This window comes from Anabrus simplex, chromosome 1 (assembly GCF_040414725.1).
Source record: "Anabrus simplex isolate iqAnaSimp1 chromosome 1, ASM4041472v1, whole genome shotgun sequence".
NCBI lineage: Eukaryota > Metazoa > Arthropoda > Insecta > Orthoptera > Tettigoniidae > Anabrus > Anabrus simplex.
In genome coordinates this window covers 1564522182-1564541181 of record NC_090265.1, presented here as the reverse complement: position 1 = coordinate 1564541181, position 19000 = coordinate 1564522182, and the positions used below count along the sequence as shown (strand labels likewise).

Sequence of the window (19000 nt, the reverse complement as noted above, 5' to 3'; positions counted from 1 at the left end):
TAACCATTTAATGGGTGAGATTGCTAATGACCTGTTTAGTTCTCTCTGCATTGGCAGGTGCTTAGCGACAAATATCTGGTGGCGCTATCCCTGCAAGCTGGTAGAGTTTTGCAAGAGGTTGAGCGCTTTGTCAACTTTGTTTGCATGGGTAGATTTGTACCAAACTGGGCAGGCATGTTCTTCAGTATTGTAACATAATGCAAGAGCTGTCATTCTTAGGGTTTTTCGTTGAGAGCCCCACGTGTTACCAGTGATTTTACAAAGGATGTTATACCTACCTTCCACCTTCAGCCTCATATTCTGGCAATGTTGCTTGTAAGTCAGAGTACAGTCGAGAGTGACTCCCAGATATTTTGGATGAGGCATACTTACTAAAGGTAATCCTTGCTGCACGATGTTAACATTGTGCCTTATTGTGCTTAAGATGAAATGCATACAGTTGGGTTTTTGCTGGGTTTGTACAAAGTTGATTGTTATAATAATAGGCATCCAATTCTCTCAACACAACTGTAAGATGGGCTTCAACATCTTCGAAGGATTTCCCTTGACTTGCTGATGCCAGATCGTCGGTTCTTGAGGAGGGCTGCAGAGAGGATTTTGTATGCGACTTGCACCAGAGAAATTTCCCTGTAATTGTTCACATCTGTTCGGTCACCTGTTTTGTGAAGTGGAACGAGGAGGGCGTTTGTCCAATTTTCTGGTAGTTTTTCCATTGTGCAAATTTCTTGTATGATTTGTGTGAGTTCTTGGATAGAATTATTTCCTAGATGTTTAAGAAGCTCTGCTACGATACCATCATCTCTGGATGCTTTTTTTTTTTCAGTCGTATATGTCGGTGTATTTCCTGTTGTGTGGGTGGGGATGAGTCTGAGTTTGGGTTCAGGTGGGGTTTATGTGGAAACCTTTCTGTTGGTTCTGGGCAGTTGAATAGTGACTCAAAGTATCTCGCAAGTTCCTTAGTGTTTTCATCATCTGTGAGTGCCAGTTTTCTGTTTTGTTTTCTGAAGCAGAGGTTTTTGGGTGTGTACCCATTTAATCTGTTGCGGAAGACACTGTAAAAATTTCTGGTGTTGTAGTTGCGGAAGTCCTGTTCAGCCGACTTCAGTTGGTCTTCCAGGTATTTCCTCTTGGTTTGTCAGATGAGTTTAGAGGTCTGTCTGCGGACTTCGCGGAATTTTTCTTCGTTTTCAGGTCTACAGTTGCTGATGAACTTCTGGTATGCACTTTTTCTATTCAATATGGCTTGGTCACATTCGGTGTTCCAAAACGGGTGTCTGCTCTTTTTCTGTAGTGGGATTTGCTCCGATGCACTCTTCATGATTTTGTCGTGGAATTTGTTCCAAGTTTTGGCTGGGATTTTTTCCCATGTTTCCCTGAGATTTGATGTTTTTATTTGTGTTGTGTCCAATCTTTTGTTTGCCTTGGATTTCTGGTAGAAGCATTTTGGGGTAAATTTCACTTTGATTCTTGTTAGATGATGGTCGGAGTCAATGTTGGCTGCGTTGTCCACCTATTTGTTTTGATGTTTTCTGTTGCCTCAAGTAAGATTCTTGTCAGTCTGTTTTCTAGAAGGCGTTTGATGTGTCCATAAAATATCAGGCGTCTTTTTCTGATGTCGGCCGCAATGTTTGAGAGCTCCTCAGTTTTTGTGCGAGATTGCAGTCGGTATCCTTCGTCAGTCAGTTTTCTCTGGAGATCAAGTGTTTCACTCGCGTATAGTATTTCAGGTTTGATCACAGTGTTATAATGTTGAATTTTGGTGAAGATTGAAAGGCATTTTTTGTTGTAAATGTTTTGCGTTCGGCCGAGGGCTCTCTTCCTTTTCTGGATGCGGACCTCGAGGGCATTCTGTTCTTTTCCTGTTGGTACTACAATTTCTCTGAGATATCAGAACTCGGTTACTTTTTCCGATTGTGCCAAATTTCATGTTCAAATTCTGAAGGTTGCATTGGTTGCACATGACCTTGGTTTTTGAGGAGATTTGTAGGCTGAATTTTTCTGAGCATTTCTTGAGGGTTTCGATTTGGCTGATTGCCTGTTGTTCGTTTGTTGTGAGGATCGCGAGATCATCTGCGAAAGCGAGACAGGAAATTTTTACATGTTTTCTTGTCATACTTAATGGTTGCCAATTTCCTTGAGCTTTTAGAGCTTGTTCCCATTCTCTCATAATTTTGCCCAGGGCTATGTTAAAGAGTAGTGGGGAAGTCCATCTCCTTATCGGACACCAGTTTTTTTCCCATGAATTTTACTTGAGAGGTTGTGTTGGTGAGAGTTAGTCTGATGATTTATTGAGTCTTGTTGTCCAGTCTGTATTCGCTCAGTGTTTGGAAGAGGGATTGCCGGTTAAGGGGATCGGTACAGTAAACAACCTTCAAAAATTTGATTTTTCAAAGTATTTTTTAATGCTTAACTGCACTCTTGTAGTTCATTTTGGTGAAAGAATTATTTAAATATCTGCACTAGTTTAAGAGTTGTGATGTAAAATGCTAGACATTGCATAGGCTATTTAGAGAGCTCTGCGACATGCGCATCAATAGCGCCACGCCCACATAGTGACTGTTCACTTTCATGCCCATTTTTGTGGGATTGTTGTTCTGAAAGTGGAATATCTTATACATATATGCACTTTGGAGGCGAAGCGTTTTATCTTTGATACTTGCAGCCATTTTAGTTAGTCATTTGTCCTGTAAACATAAACAAAGACTTATCATCTGTTTGTTTTGCTTCGAGTAGTTAGCAAATTACTGCCTTGAAAAAACAGACTGACAGATGGAAATGCCATAAGAAGTAATTCAACATCAGTAAATGATATGAGAACTGCTATCTGGGCTATTTGGTACCATAAAAGCTCATCTGACGAAAATCCACTTCATTACTTCTGCCCAAAAGGAGATAATTCCCGGTGCCTGTACCAGCGAGCTGTCACTGCAGGCACAGTTCAAAAATACAGACACAAAAACACATTACCTCCAGCTGTTATGGATGTGATTAAGCCTGTTTTCAAGGATTTAGTTGCTACTGAACTGTTGAAAAGGTGTTTAGGAGGTTATACACAGAATGCTAATGAGTCTCTCAATGCTAGGATTTAGAAAGTATGCCCAGAAACTTGATCCTGTGGAAAGACAGTTGTGAAGACTGCCACAAATGATGCAGTTATGACATTTAATGATGGAGTGAAGAATATGTTGGCTGTACTGCAACAAATGGGCATGAATCCTGTTGTCTTTTGTGAACGTGCAATGCTACAAGAGGATGTGATGCGTATAAAGTTTGCTGAAATAAGGGTTGGAGAAGCCACAAAAGAGGCCAGACAAAGCAGAAGAAGATTAAGACTGAAAAATGAAGATGTGAAAACTGCTTTAGAGGGAACATCCTATGCCCCAGGAACATTTTAGCAGCCACTGGAAGGCTGCTGTGTCTTTACAGGGGTCAGATAACTTTGCTGCTCATTTTCTCAAAACTATATTTTTCAAAACCATTTCCCTTGTAACTCCTAAATTATATGGTGTATTACAATGTCACTTTTCTCTCATGATTTTAGTGTTAGAGTCTATAAAAACTGGCCCAACTCATATCCCTAGGGTTGATAATTGTTTGGAAAAAATTATCAAGATGCAAACAAAAATGAAAAAAATGTGCAATATTTATGTACCACAAAATTAAAAATACTAATTTTGCAAATATAGTTCTGGAAGTGGTTAGTTTTGTAGCTGTAACTTCAATTAGTACATTTAAAAATTCAGAACACTGATATATTGATAAATCGTCCAACTATGAAGGAAACAGTGAGCAGAGACACACAAAGAGCTGCCATTTTGAATAATTAATTAGTGAGCTTGATAATGCCAAATTCAATTCTGAGATATGTGCTTGTATACTGTAATAAACATGAAGTATGCTTCATTTAGAAAGTTTCGTTCTTGTACATACAGTAGGAACTGATATAATTATTATTTAAAATCTCCAAATTTTGAAGGTTGTTTATTGTACCAGTCCCCTTAATGGAGTCGTATGCTTTCTGGAAGTCCATGAAGTTGCAGTTTGTGGGTTGTTTTCTTGAGTGTCGTAGTTTCAAGATGGTTTTCAGATTGAGTATCTCTTTCTACACAGGATCTGTAGGGCCTGAAGCACGCTAGGTATTCGCCTATGAGTGGTTCTAGTTGTTCCTTTGTTCTTGTTGATAGATAAGGTATTAAACATTGCTAGAATACATACAGAAAAGGACCTTTGGGTAAGAGAAAGCAGGAAGTAAGGAATATGGAATAGTCTCTTCATTCTGGTACTACAGGATGGGACGTGGAGGGGGAGTGTGGAAACTAAATCTGGAGACCTAAATAGACCATTAGCTGCTTTGTATAGCAGCTTTAGGTCGGCTACTTTCCTCTGACCGGGCGAGTTGGCCGTGTGGTTAGAGGCGTGCAGCTGTGAGCTAGCATCCGGGAGATAATGGGTTCGAATGCCTCTGTCGGCAGCCCTGAAGATGGTTTACCGTGGTTTCCCATTTTCACACCTGGCAAATGCTGGGGCTGTACTTTAATTAGGGCCACAGCCGCTTCCTTCCAACTCCTAGGCCTTTCCTATCCCATCGTCACCATAAGATCTATCTGTGGCGGTGCGACATAAAGCCACTAGCAGAAAGAACTTTCCTCCGAGCAGAAAGAGCCTGGAATTTCAGTTTCCCAAGCACTTGGATAGTGCTTAAGTTGTGACATGCAGGGACCCTGGCTCTGATGTTAGCACAGAAAAAAGATTGTACACGGTCAAGGTGGCCAAGATTTGAAGAAGCAGAAATGGACCAGTCTGGAGAGGCGTATTCAACAATAGGTAAGATGAAACTTAGAATGCTCTGAGGGCATGTACATCTGTGATGTCAGAAAACCTGTAGAGTAAACCAAGGAGTGACATAGCACGTGAGGTGAACCTGTTTATGTGCGAGACAAACAACAATTTACTGTCAAAATGCACTCCTCTTTTTGACAGTCAACAATTGCAATCAGTTGATTCAGTAGGTGATAATCTTGTAGAACGGGATTTACGAAGTATGAACGAAATGGTGAAACACTTGGAGGGATGAGGTTTAAGACGCCATGTTTTACACCAACCTGACAGTGAATCAAGTGCATTTTGCAATTGTATTGTATCTGTGGGAGAATAGATTTGTTTGAAGATATTACATTCATCTGCAAAGAGAAGGATTTCACATGAATGGTGGGAAACAGTATCAGTAAGCTCATCAATAAACAGGGCTAGAAGAAGGCGACCTAGGACACTGCCTTGCGGGACGCCAGAGAGGGTGGTGGTGAGAGAACTGCATCCATCAAGGACCATGTGCTGTAGTCTTTCACTCAGAAAGCTATTAATTAGAGCTAGTAGTTTCCCATGCACGTTAAACCGTTCAGAAAGTTTGTATGCAAGAAGCGTGTGACCCATGGTATCGAAGGCCTTCGCGATGTCAAGTTGAGAGCCCACATGGATGGCAGACGTGGTATGATTGGGGAGGATAGCCAGGTTAGTTACGCAGGAGCTTCCAGGGAGGAAACCATGTTGTTGGGGGGATATATATGGAATTGTAAACGCAAGCAAACGCTGGTGGATCATTTCACAAATAATTGATACAGCAAGTAATATAGAGACCAGGCGATAATTTGCGATATCCAACCTCTTTCCACCTTTAACACGTTCAGTACCTGCTTCTGAGTGGGACACTTGAATGCCTGGACCAGCCATTTTCATGCCCGGCCCTCTTGACGTGCATCACTTAATACAATTTACAATTACTCCTAAACTATAAATGTTAGAAAAATGATACTTTGTGCTTACCTCTAGTAAATATTTAGGGTGTTGTATCTGGTGTCACAGGTTTTGAAATACGTCTGATTTTATACAGCCTATCTGTATTTTCGGCATAATGATTACTCTCACCGAAGTGAAGACATGAAAGCATATGAAGGAAGCGTATTCGGAACATTGTATTAGAAAATATCGTAGTATGAAAACAGGGTCTTCGGTCCAGTACATTTTTATCTCAGGATTTTGGACTAATCGGTTTCCACGATTGCACGATTGAATTCTGTGTGAAAGGCCGGGGCACCGCACTTATCACTTGACTCGCATATAGATTGGTCTGCTCATACACATACTGATAAAATTCGTCATTCATGAAAATACTAACGTAACTCAAAATATCCTGCTTATTTTCTATTTGAACGTTTATACCTGAATTCTCTATAAATGGTGGAATGGGTGGACAATAACTAGGATGATGTGTATCAGGCACTTCACTTTTCTCTATAGGCTTATCGAATTCGGGAATCTGAATTTCCTCGTCACTCTCACTCTCACTTTCACTATCTGAGTCTATTTCAGGGATAATTTCATCACCAGAATAATCATTGTGAACAATATCTAATAATTAATCTTCCGTAAGAAACTTTGTTTTATAAACCATTATACTACACTCGGTAAGAATGACGCGCATTGCATTGGAATCTCAAGTACCGTCTTGACGTGCGAGGAAGTGCTGAGATATTCCCGCTTTAAACAGCTAAGATAAACATGAGCCCATTCAACGCATCCGAAGTTAACCAGTCTCCTGCCTGTGAGAGGGCGAGGGAAGTTTCCACGTTCTATTGCATACCTGCAGGCGGATCACTCGCGGCAGCTGAAGAAGCCGGCCCCATAGTGTGCGTAAGATGGTCATAGCCTGACCACGTGGCGCAGAAACACATCTCACTGATTTCACCATTATATCATTAGTGATTGCAAACTCACTATAGTCCACTTTACCACTAAATTCCTCGGAAGAAATTCCAACACAATTCGAGACAGCAAATCCTTGATTAACCACACATATTACTGCAGTAGCATAGAGGATACCCACACTGAGACATTCACTCGCTGCCATTTTGACTTAATTTCAACTTTATAACAATGCTTTTTAGCCATGAAGAAGTTACACTAGCAATTGCATTCGTGTAGAATGGCCACAGTTATTGTTATGAGGCTAGAGGTTAATGCAATTGGAGCTTCATATCCTAATGACCGACATGCAATACAACAATGTTATGTGAAAGTAGTAATTATGATAAGTGGCCCAGATTTGGCCTTTGGCAGTCTACTTCTGCTGGTGAGGAGGGATTCACCATTCTTCAAATCTTGCATAACCTCATGTAATCAGTTGTAGTTAAAATCAGGAGTCACCTTGAAATGGTGAAAATCACTTGTGATGATAATGTCAGGTCAGGTGAAGTTTCATGAAATTTCATCTGTGAAGAAAAATACCTACACTGGGATTACAACTTCAGCAACACCATAGAGTAGTTCAACTTCAGTTTGCTAGCCAGCATCAATCGTCAACTACAGAACAATGGAAGACTGATCTCTCCATGGATGTGAGACATTTCTGCCTTAAGTCCACCTGTGGTTCCGAAAGGGTTTTGTGAAGTCAAAAGGGCAGTCCTCAGTCTTGTTTCTCCTCTGAGACACCTTTTATGAGATGTTTTGTTATGATGTGAGAAGGAATCAGTATTCAGAAATGCGTTGAGCTTGTCAGTTTTTCCATGGTTAGGGGTGAATGAGTTCCTTGTATTCTAGTCCAGTGAAGGGGATCTGGCAGACCCTATGGTGCCTCTTGCACCATTAGAGAAAACTTCATGCTTATGATGATGATGATGATGATGATGATGATGATGATGATGATGATAAATCACACATTTGCTTCTTTCGATGTATTAGAGATGCAAACTATGAACTGGTTGGAACAGATGAGGAGTTGTGAGTAAAGGGTAAGAGGTCATTCCTCAGGAGTATATCATGCACCTAGCATGTAGCATGTCCCAGTAGCTTAAGTTGTCATTGAAAACAGAGGAGCAACACTTGTTTTTTAGTGTTTGAAAGTTTCTATAATTATTACTGAACAAATAGTAATAAATAGCATGTAAGAAAAAATTAAAAATTGTCAGCAATTATTAAAAACTCAAATGATCAAAAAGTGTTTTTATTGCATGAAAAATGAGATTTTTAAAACAATTTTCAAGGGATCCACTTTTTATGCCTGAAGACAAAGAATGTACAATACAATAAAGTCTCAAGTTTTATTGTACTTTTTGATTACAGCGAACTCCCGATTTCTGGGTGCGGATTTTCCGGTTTGCGGGTTATCTGTGCATCTCCAAAGTTTATTGTTGTTGTTATTTTCATTACCTGCAGGAAATAGCATAGAAAATTGGTCTTAGAATTTCTTTTGAAAAAACTAAAATCGTGTTAACTGATCCACCACTTGAAAATAAAATTAATATCGATAAACATGAAATCAGAATTGTTGATAAATTTAAGTATTTAGGTGAAATTATAATATATAATCTAAACAGAAAACCAACCTGGCAAAATAGAATAAATATTAAGCATATATAACATATATAATAAAAAACTCTTTATTGATAGCAGCAAAGTTAAGACATTATAAAACAGTCAAGTGACTTATGCAAGTAAAACTATTTTATTTTGATAAAATACTTATGCTAGAAAGAATAATAATTAGAATATGTATAAATAAACAATATCCAGTTAATGGTCATTGGAGAATATCTTCAAATAACACAGTTTGTAAGGAAAATGAACCAGTATTGAGCGCAATTAGAAAGAAGCGCATCTCATTTTTTGGACTTATTAGAACACCAGACTCTAGAATTAGTTGAAAAATAATAGAAAAATTATGGAATAACAATACCAGGATTAAGTGGATCACAGAAATTAAGAATGATATTAATGAACTACAAACAACACTGAATGATCTCAAAAACAAAACAGACAAAATTAAGATTCTCAGTGACTCGCATGTGAGATTACAAACCAAAATGAATAAAAGGGCAAAAGGTAGAGTGTTCTCAACTGAAGAAAGGATGTCAGCATCTGAGAAGATGAAGAAATATTGGAAGCATAGAAAAGCTAGATTTTCTTTGTATAATTGACTGCAGTGGTCTTATGTTACAATACAACACAACAATTTTATTTCCTTTATTTTTGTCATGGCATTTTGAATATGTGTGAACTGCCCACCTGACATAATCACTTAGATTTCCTGCATTAAAGAATTTGAAAATGTAAGCACTGAAAATAATGAAGAGTGGTTGCACATAGATGCTTGTGAGCCAGGCTTCCAATTAATGACAGATGAAGAAATGCCACCACAGTGGATGTTTGCACAGAAGACAAAGGGAGGAACGCAAGCAGCTAGAAGAAAGGGAAAATGCATGTGTGCAACATGCTTCATCATTGGAAAATCTTGAAACTCTCTTAGATTATGTTGAACTGGGAGAACATTTGAACTTTAGAACATTTGTGCTTGTATACGAAAGAACTTGAATGAATCTCGAAAGCAACAGAACATTACTGATAATTTTTTCCAAGCAGTAAAAACTGGCGTTTTACATACTTTTTGTACCTATAGTGTTTTACCAACAATAGACATTGTAAGTAATTTTTTATTAGGCCTACTTTATTGATAAAAGTGGTTATTGAATGTGTTAATTGTGTGATATTATTGCATTTTCAAATGGTGTTCTATTTTCTGTATTATTAAAAGTTTTATTATGTATTAAAATGCACAAAATTGTATTATCACGTTTTTAAGTTATCCGTGCAAATTTGTCCGGTGATAAGCCTAGATAATCGAGAGTTTGCTGTATACATTGTGATGTGAAATTTTTATTACTGATGATTTACTTTGGTGTCTTCTTGCAGAGTCCTGGACCTGGTGGTGATGCTGGTCCTCCACAATATCACTCTATTATCCCTTCACAAGAGCCGTTTAAAATGAATCATCTGTATGAAGTGATGCATAGTTTAACTTTGAACCCTGGTCGTTTTGATGCAGTGATTGAACCCTTAACTAATAAGTTTGGTCAATATAATGGTGACATGCAAATGGTTCAAGATGTAGTTAATGCTATTGTGCATCAGGTGAGAAATAATTGCTGCTATGTTTCATTTTTGTTTTAAATCAGGTTATTTTTTTCATAGAAAGGAAAGTTTAATTTGTAGAAAATCTCTCATAACGTTTTGACCAGAGTGTATATCCTAGGCAGGAGATGATGTTGAGGACTAGGTATATACAGTAATTGTACTTTGTAGCATTCTGCTAATGAAAGCCCCTTCAACCTCAAGTTACTGATATATGAGGAATTGTGGCATCCTTTTTGTATTTGTTAAATAAGACAGTTATTTATCCCCTTTATATTGGGTGTTCATAGATTGTGGAATTGTAAATCTAGGTGCACTGTACTGTTTTAGCTTTATAAAAGTTTTTTGCTGTGCTGTGCTGTAATTTTGATTATATTTTTCTTGCTGTTCATTTCTGAACATTCTGAAAAATATTTTTGCTCTAAACACATGTCTTTTCATACTGACAGTCGGGGTCTTTGACTTCTGCAACTGTAGGACATACATATAGATAATGTCACTCACTATTATATCCTTTGGAAATTTCATATATGACATAAGGTGCTCTCAGAAGTCTCTTTCTAAATTTTGTAAGACCATATGTAGATTTTAAATCATCATGTTCTTCTATTTGTTGTTTCAACAAATCCTGTTGTAAAGATGTTTTCTATTGACAATATTTTGTACTAGGAAAGAGGAAAACCTGTGGGAGCAATAGGTTGTGTAATCCTTTGCACATTCTCACTTTATCTTTTTGTAAATTTCCTAATCACCGTTTAAAGTAATAGGATAGTTCTGCTTGAATAATAAATGATGCATTGATTTATACAGGGTCTCTCTTATAACCCCAGCCCAAATGCACAGTGTTTGTACTCTGCGCTACAGCAGCTGCCTCAGCCAAATGTATGTCGCGCGCAGCCGCCCTGCTTTAAGCGTGTATACAATCTTACATGAAATCTGACCTTATAAAAGATGCTGGAAGTGTCATCCTTCCTGGGTTATACAAGCATTGTATCTGGTAACCACATTCTGGCTGACGCGAGTGAGTTTTGTCACTTTAATATTTCTGATTTCTTCTGTGATGTTTTCTTTCAGTTCCTCCAATTTGTGAGGATTTGTTAAAAATCACACAGTTAGATGTGGAGAACGAGGGGGAAGTAGACTAACACTGATCACTCTGTCTGCAAACATTTCCGAGATTATAAGAAGAGATTATAAGAAGAGAATCTTCTTGTTGAAACCACCCACGCGATTTTTCTTCTTCCATTAACTGATGGAAGAACGGCGGCAAAATGTCATTTTGGTACCTCTCCGCATTTACTGTCGTCTCGAAAAAATAGGCCCAGTTATTTGTCTTGTACTTAACAGCACACCAAACACCAATCTTCCTGTCATAATGAGGGACTTCATAAACACCATTAGGATTTTCTGCACACCAACAGCGAGACTTATAACTGTTCACACGACCATTAAAATGAAACCAGAACTTCTACATAGGAAAGTACGGTGTTGCAATGATAACTGTCTCAACATGTTAACAGCTGAGATTCAGACTGGCAGCTCATGCTTGCCAGGTCAAACACATGAGGTTGCTTCCAAGGTCAAGAACTATGCTCGCGCCTCCCATACTGCAGCTGCTGTAGCCTAGAATACAAACAGTGCGTTAGGTCTGGATTTATAAGAGAGACCCTGTATGTTCATCGTACAAAAGTATTTTTATTAATAAGCAGAAAGTACTTCCATGTACATATTTTAAGTTACCATCAAAACAAACAATAGTGATGGTTGGAGAATTCCATTGTGGTGGGAAAAACAGAGTATTGTAGCATTAGTTGTTTTACAACATTATTTGAAATACTTGAAAGAATTCTCCTTTGTATATCATTTATTGCTACATTTATATAAGTTATTAACCAATTTGAAGTTACAGCTGACATGATTAAAGCTGCTGGTCCAGCAGGAATACAGTGGTTGTATAGTGTTCTCAGAACAATATGGAAGGGTAACGAAATAGCTGAAGATTGGACAAAATGGATAATAGTTCCTATCTTTAAGAAAGGGAGTAGAAAGAAAAATTACAGAGGCATTTCCCTCCTATCACATGGCCTTACAATTATGGAGAAGATCATTGAAGCCAGAGTAAGGGATATACTAGAGCCTATCTTAGAAGAGGAGCAACATGGCTTTAGGGCTAGAAGAAGCACAACAGATGTGATATTTGCCTTGAGGATGTTGGCAGAGAAACACGGGGAAAGAGGGAAAGACCTAATTATTGTGTTTATGGACCTTGAAAAGGCGTATGATAATGTTCCTAGATCAACTATTTGGGAAAGTCTTAGAAAACTTTGTGTACCAGCGTACCTTATTAGGAAGATACAAATGCTATGTACTAATTGCAAAAGCCGTGTCAGTATTGAAGATGGTCACTCTGAATGGTTCAATACATTCAAAGGAGTACAATAGGGAAGTGCCTTATCACCTCTTCTATTCATAGCAGTTATGGATGCTACTTTAAAGGAACTAAAAGGAAAAGGTAATCAAGATTTTCAGGCTCTGGTGTTTGCAGACGATGTGGCAGTATGGGATGAAACACAGGAGGGAGTGCAAAATAATCCGAATGCATGGCGTAAGAAGTTTGATGATTATGGAATGAAATTGAACCCATCAAAAACAGTAGCATTGAAAATCAGCAGACATAATACAGAATGCCTCCTCTGCGAACCATGTGACCTTGCCGCGGTGGGGAGGCTTGCGTGTCCCAATGATGCAGATAGCCGAGCCGCAGGTGCAACCATATCGGATGGGTATCTGTTGAGAGACCAGACTAACGAATGGTTCATCGAAAGGGGGGTAGCAGCCTTTCGGTAGTTGCAAGGGCGGCAGTCTAGATGATTGACTGATACGGCCTTGTAATAATACTCAACATGGCTTAGCTGTGTTGATACTGCTACGCGGCTGAAAGCAACGGGAAACTACAGCCGTAACTAACTCCCGAGGACATGCAGCTCTCTCTGTATGAATGATGTACTGATGATGGCTTCCTCCCGGGTAAAATATTCCGGAGGTGAACTAGTCCCCCATTCGGATCTCCGGGTGGGGACTACACGAGAGGGGGCGATCATCAGGAAGATGGATACTGACATTCTGCGAGTCGGAGCGTGGAATGTTAGAAGTTTAAATCGTTGTGGTAGGTTAGAGAATCTGAAAAGGGAGATGGATAGGCTAAAGTTAGATGTAGTAGGTATAAGTGAAGTACGTTGGCAGGAAGAACAAGATTTTTGGTCAGCCGACTACCGAATGATCAACACAAAATAAAACAGGGGAAATGCAGGAGTTGGTTTAATAATGAATAAGAAAATAGGGCAGCGGGTAAGCTACTATGACCAGCATAGTGAAAGAATTATTGTCGTCAAGATAGACACCAAACCAATGCCCACCACAATAGTGCAGGTCTATATGCCTACTAGTTCAGCGGATGATGAAGAAATCGAAAGAATATATGAGGAGATAGAAGATTTAATACAATATGTAAAAGGTGACGAGAATCTAATTGTGATGGGAGACTGGAATGCAGTGGTAGGCCAAGGAAGAGAAGGTAGTACAGTAGGAGAATTTGGATTGGGACAAAGGAACGAAAGAGGAAGTCGGCTGGTTGAATTCTGCACTGATCATAATTTAGTGCTTGCCAATACTTGGTTCAAACACCACAAACGACAGCTGTATACGTGGACAAGACCTGGAGACACTGGAAGGTATCAAATAGACTTCATTATGATTAGGCAGAGATTCAGAAACCAGGTGTTGGATTGCAAAACTTTCCCAGGAGCAGACATGGACTCTGACCACAACTTGTTGGTCATGAAATGCCATCTGAAGTTGAAGAAATTGAAGAAAGGAAAGAATGCAAAAAGATGGGATCTAGACAAGTTGAAAGAAAAGAGTGTGAGGGATTGTTTCAAGGAACATGTTGCACAAGGACTAAATGAAAAGGCTGAAGGAAACACTATAGAGGAAGAGTGGAGAGTCATGAAAAATGAAGTCAGTAGGGCTGCTGAAGAAATGTTAGGAAGGAAGAAAAGATCAACTAAGAATCAGTGGATAACTCAGGAGATACTAGATCTGATTGATGAACGACGAAAATACAAGAATGCTAGAAATGAAGAGGGCAGAAAAGAATACAGGCGATTAAAGAATGAAGTGGATAGAAAGTGCAAGGTAGCTAAGGAAGAATGGCTGAAGGAGAAGTGCAAGGATGTTGAAGGCTGTATGGTCCTGGGAAAGGTAGATGCTGCATACAGGAAAATCAAGGAAACCTTTGGAGAAAGGAAATCTAGGTGTATGAATATTAAGAGCTCAGATGGAAAGCCACTTCTAGGGACAGAAGACAAAGCAGAAAGATGGCAGGAGCATATCCAACAGTTGTATGAAGGTAAAGATGTAGATAATTTGGTTCTGGAACATGAACTGTTAATGCTGATGAAATGGGAGACCCAATTTTGAGGTCTGAGTTTGACAGAGCTGTGAGTGACCGCAATAGGAACAAGGCACCTGGAATTGATGACATTCCCTGTGAATTACTGACTGCCTTAGGAGAAACCAGCATGGCAAGGTTATTTCATTTAGTGTGTAAGATGTATGTGACAGGAGAAGTCCCATCCGATTTTCGGAAGAATGTTGTTATACCTATTCCCAAGAAAGCCGGTGCTGACAGGTGTGAAAACTACCGCACCATTAGTTTAGTATCTCATGCCTGCAAAATTTTAACATGTATTATGTACAGAAGAATGGAAAAACAAGTTGAAGCGGAGTTGGGAGAAGATCAATTTGGCTTCAGAAGAAATGTAGGAACACGTGAAGCAATCCTGACTTTACGTCTGATCTTAGAGGATCGAATCAAGAAGGACAAGCCCACGTACATGGTATTCGTCGATCTAGAAAAGGCATTCGATAATGTTGATTGGAACAAGCTATTTATGATTCTGAAGACGATAGGGATCAGATACCGAGAACGATGAATTATCTACAATCTGTATAAAAATCAATCTGCAGTGATAAGAATCGAAGGCTTTGAAAAAGAAGCAGCAATCCAGAAAGGAGTGAGGCAAGGCTGCAGTTTGTCCCCTCTCCTTTTCAATGTTTACGTAGAACAGGCAGTAAAGGAAATCAAAGAGAAATTTGGAAAGGGAATCACAGTCCAAGGAGGGGAAATCAAAACCTTGAGATTTGCCGATGATATTGTTATTTTATCTGAGACTGCAGTAGATCTCGAAGTTGCTGAATGGTATGGATGAAGTCTTGGGTAAGGAGTACAAGATGAAAATAAATAAGTCCGAAACAAAAGTAATGGAGTGCATTCGAACGAAGGCAGGTGATGCAGGAAATATTAGATTAGGAAATGAAGTCTTAAAGGAAGTAGATGAATATTGTTACTTAGGTAGTAAAATAACTAACGATGGCAGAATTAAGGAGGACATAAAATGTAGACTAGCACAAGCAAGGAAGAGCTTTCTTAAGAAAAGAAATTTGCTCACTTCAAACATTGATATCGGAATTAGAAAGATGTTTTTGAAGACTTTTGTGTGGAGCGTGGCATTGTATGGAAGTGAGACATGGACTATAACTAGCTCAGAAAGAAAGAGAATAGAAGCTTTTGAAATGTGGTGTTACAGAAGAATGCTGAAGGTGAGATGTATAGATCGAATCACGAATGAAGAGATACTGAATCGAATTGGTGAGAGGAGATCGATTTGGCTAAATTTGACGAGAAGAAGAGATGGAATGATAGGACACATCTTAAGACACCCAGGACTTGTTCAGCTTGTTTTTGAAGGAAGTGTAGGTGGTAAGAACGGTAGGGGTAGACCAAGGTATGAATATGACAAGCAGATTAGAGCAGATGTAGGATGCAATAGTTACTTAGAAATGAAAAGGTTAGCACAGGATAGAGTGGCATGGAGGGCTGCATCAAACCAGTCTATGGACTGATGACTCAAACAACAACAATACAGAATGCAACATAAAAATACAGGACCACCAAGTTGAAGTAGTACACCAATTCAGATATTTAGGAAGCGTAATGGGTAGTGATAATAGAGCTGAGATAGAAATAACAAACAAAATAACCAAAGGCTCTAACTTTAACAGTATTGTTAGACACCTACTACAGGATGACAAGGACCCACAAAGATCAAAAATGATCCTCTAGAAGTCATATTTCATTCCTGTCCTTACATATTCTCAGGAAACCGGCACACTAACATCAAAGGATTGTAGTAGGATTCATGCCTGTGAAATGAAATTTCTTAGAACTCCCCTCCAAAAGACACAACTTGATCACGTGAAAAATGATGAGTTTCGATCTAACCTAGGTCTAAATGAATCAATGGAGGAAAGATTTAAGTCATCTAAACTTAAATGGTTTGGATATGTTAAACGAATGAATAGCACAATGATACCATGTGTTTATTTGGAAAAGAGAATAACAGGTAGAAGACCAGCTGGAAGACCAAGAAGAAGATGGGTGGACCAACTGAGGGAAGTCATGGAGAGAAAAGAATGGAATTGGGAATCTGTCATGGACAACAAAATCTTTTTGAATAGGCAACTTTGGAAGACACTCATTTTCAAACACCCTACTTGGCTCGCTGGAAATGCAAACTGATGATGACGATTATGATGATTAACCTATTTGAAAGCTATTATAACTTGAGTGTACGTCAGGCTGAAAATGGTCGGTGAATAATGGGATTTCTACAGATAAATTTGTGTGTGAATTAAGTTTTCAATTAGCTTGTGGTACAATTTAATATTTTTTCACCTTTGTTATGATGTGATCACTTATTGAAATTCTCAAGGCTTGAGGATTCCAAGAATGTGACTGTTCTAGACACGTCATGTGATTGGGACGAGCCGTAGAGGCCTTGTGACTGTACCAAACCAAACAAACCAGGTCATCGAACAAGAATTAACGTTTCCGTCAGCCTGCACCCAGTTGCACGGTATGGATGTACCTACGTTCAGCAGCCAGATTCGAAATTGACTGTAGACTACTTAGGGTGCAGGTTGGGTGCTGTACTCAGTACACTTGTTGCCATGCTTCATTCTGTTGAGACTCAACCGTAGCAAAAGGAATTAGTATAGATGATTGGTTACTGCTGATCATCTCCTCAATTGTAGAGTACTGCTGGGACTATACCTTAATTAATGCCACGGACGCTTCCTTCCCACTCCTAGCCCTTTCCTATCCCACCATCACCATAAGATCTTTCTGTATTGGTGTGACATGAAGCAAAATTGTAATTGTTCAGTATTCCATTATATAGGAAGTCAGTGAGGAGCACATGGTCACTTGAACGTGGGCTGCAGAATTGATTTAAATACTAGGACAGAATAGAGTTGTAGTTTTAAATTTTTGAAATTCGACCAAAACGTGCAAAAGCAACATATCACTTTTCTGCATAATCTCCTAATTTAAAAACACTTTTTTTCCTGTCAAATTGGCAGTTTTTAAAATTCCATCCGTGAACAAAGAATGGGGATATCTTTGCAGCCAGTTGCGCACAAACTCTTCTATTCCTGCGATATTATTGAATCGCTGTCCCCTCAATGCCTTGCGAGTGGCCCAAATAATTGATAATCGCAGGGCGATAAATCTGTGCTGTAAGGAGGTTTATCTTATAGTGTCCAGTTAATTTCTTCTAGCTTATTGCATGTTAAAGCAATTGTGTGGAGCCGTGTTTTATCGTGGAGAATAATGACGTCTCAGATTGGTTGCTGACTTTGTTGCAATGGCAGTGTTTGCTCCATCCAAAAGTTGGCAGTTGTAGCCATCAGTTTTTCATTCATAAAATCAACTGACAAATTTCCCATGGAGTCCCAAAAAAAGAGTTGCAAGGACTTTTCTTGATGACAGGTACCTTTTGGCCTTTACTTGCTCTGCTTCCTCTCTCTTTCACCACTCCATGCTCTCTTATTTGGATTCAGATGTATAGCAATGGACCCAAGGTTTGTCACTGGTGACAATATGGCACCAAAATTCCCTCCTTCCTTTGTAGCTTGTCAGAAGCTTCTGGCAAATTTCCAAACGAGCACCTTTTTGTTGCTTAGTAAGGAGATGCTGAACCCACGTGGCAGGCACTTTCCAATTGTTAAAGTCATCATTGATGATAGACAGAGCACTCCTGTAACTTATTCATACTGCCGCTGCAATTTCAAAAACCTTTATGTAGGTATCTGCTTCGGTAAGGTCACAAACATCACGGACATTTTATTCAGTGACCTTTGTCCAGGCCTATCATGAGATTAGTTTCCCACAGTTTCCCGTCCTGATGAAAACATTTCTTGTCAATCAAACACTTGTGCAATTGAAAGGGTTTGTTCCCTGAACTGTGCCTGTAGTCTTCTCAGAATATCTGCCAGTTTGATGCCTTCCTTGATGAGAAACTTATTGATGATGCCTTGCTCAGCAGTCTGATGTACTTCTTCCTCACTCATGTCACTACTGACAAGAGAAAAGTCTCACAACCCATCTCAGGTGAGGAATTGGCTTCAAATATCCCCACCACTCTCCATTCAAGGCCACAAACTGGTCACTGCTAGTACTTCAATTGCTAGGTGAAAATTCTAGTTTATATATGATCCACCTTGTAAATAAATGGTGTACCAAAACATCTTACATTTGAGCACCGTAGAAGATGCATGTCACATCTAAAACTCCTCTTTTATAGAGGCCCTATTTTAGGTCTCCATGAGGCCATGTAAAATCAGCAAAACCAAGACAGTTGGCTTGGTGATAAGTAGAAACTCCCCACCTGTTCATCTAAGAATTGGAGATGAAAAAATGGTTATTGTAGACAACTTCCAGTAATTAGGTAGTGTTCTGTCGTCAAGCAATACCAAACATCAAGAGATTAAGCAACGGAATATAGAAAGCTCCACATTCTGTCACATTGTACGTCAAATACTTTGGGATGAAACATTTCTGTTAATTTCCAAGATCAGCTTGTACAAAATATGTCTGGTCTGTATGATCTGGAAGCAGAAACACTTACTAGATCAACAA

At 39.1% G+C, this 19000-nt stretch overlaps 1 protein-coding gene across 1 annotated transcript in view; it reads left to right on the top strand.

Moving 5' to 3' along the window:
* Positions 1 to 19000, top strand: part of Paip1 (Poly(A) binding protein interacting protein 1) — a 108438-nt gene that overhangs the window by 34553 nt on the left and 54885 nt on the right. Inside the window, exon 4 of the mRNA XM_067138129.2 lies at positions 9742 to 9960. Coding sequence (XP_066994230.1) covers positions 9742 to 9960 — 219 coding nt within the window. The remainder of the gene's footprint in view (positions 1 to 9741; positions 9961 to 19000) is intronic.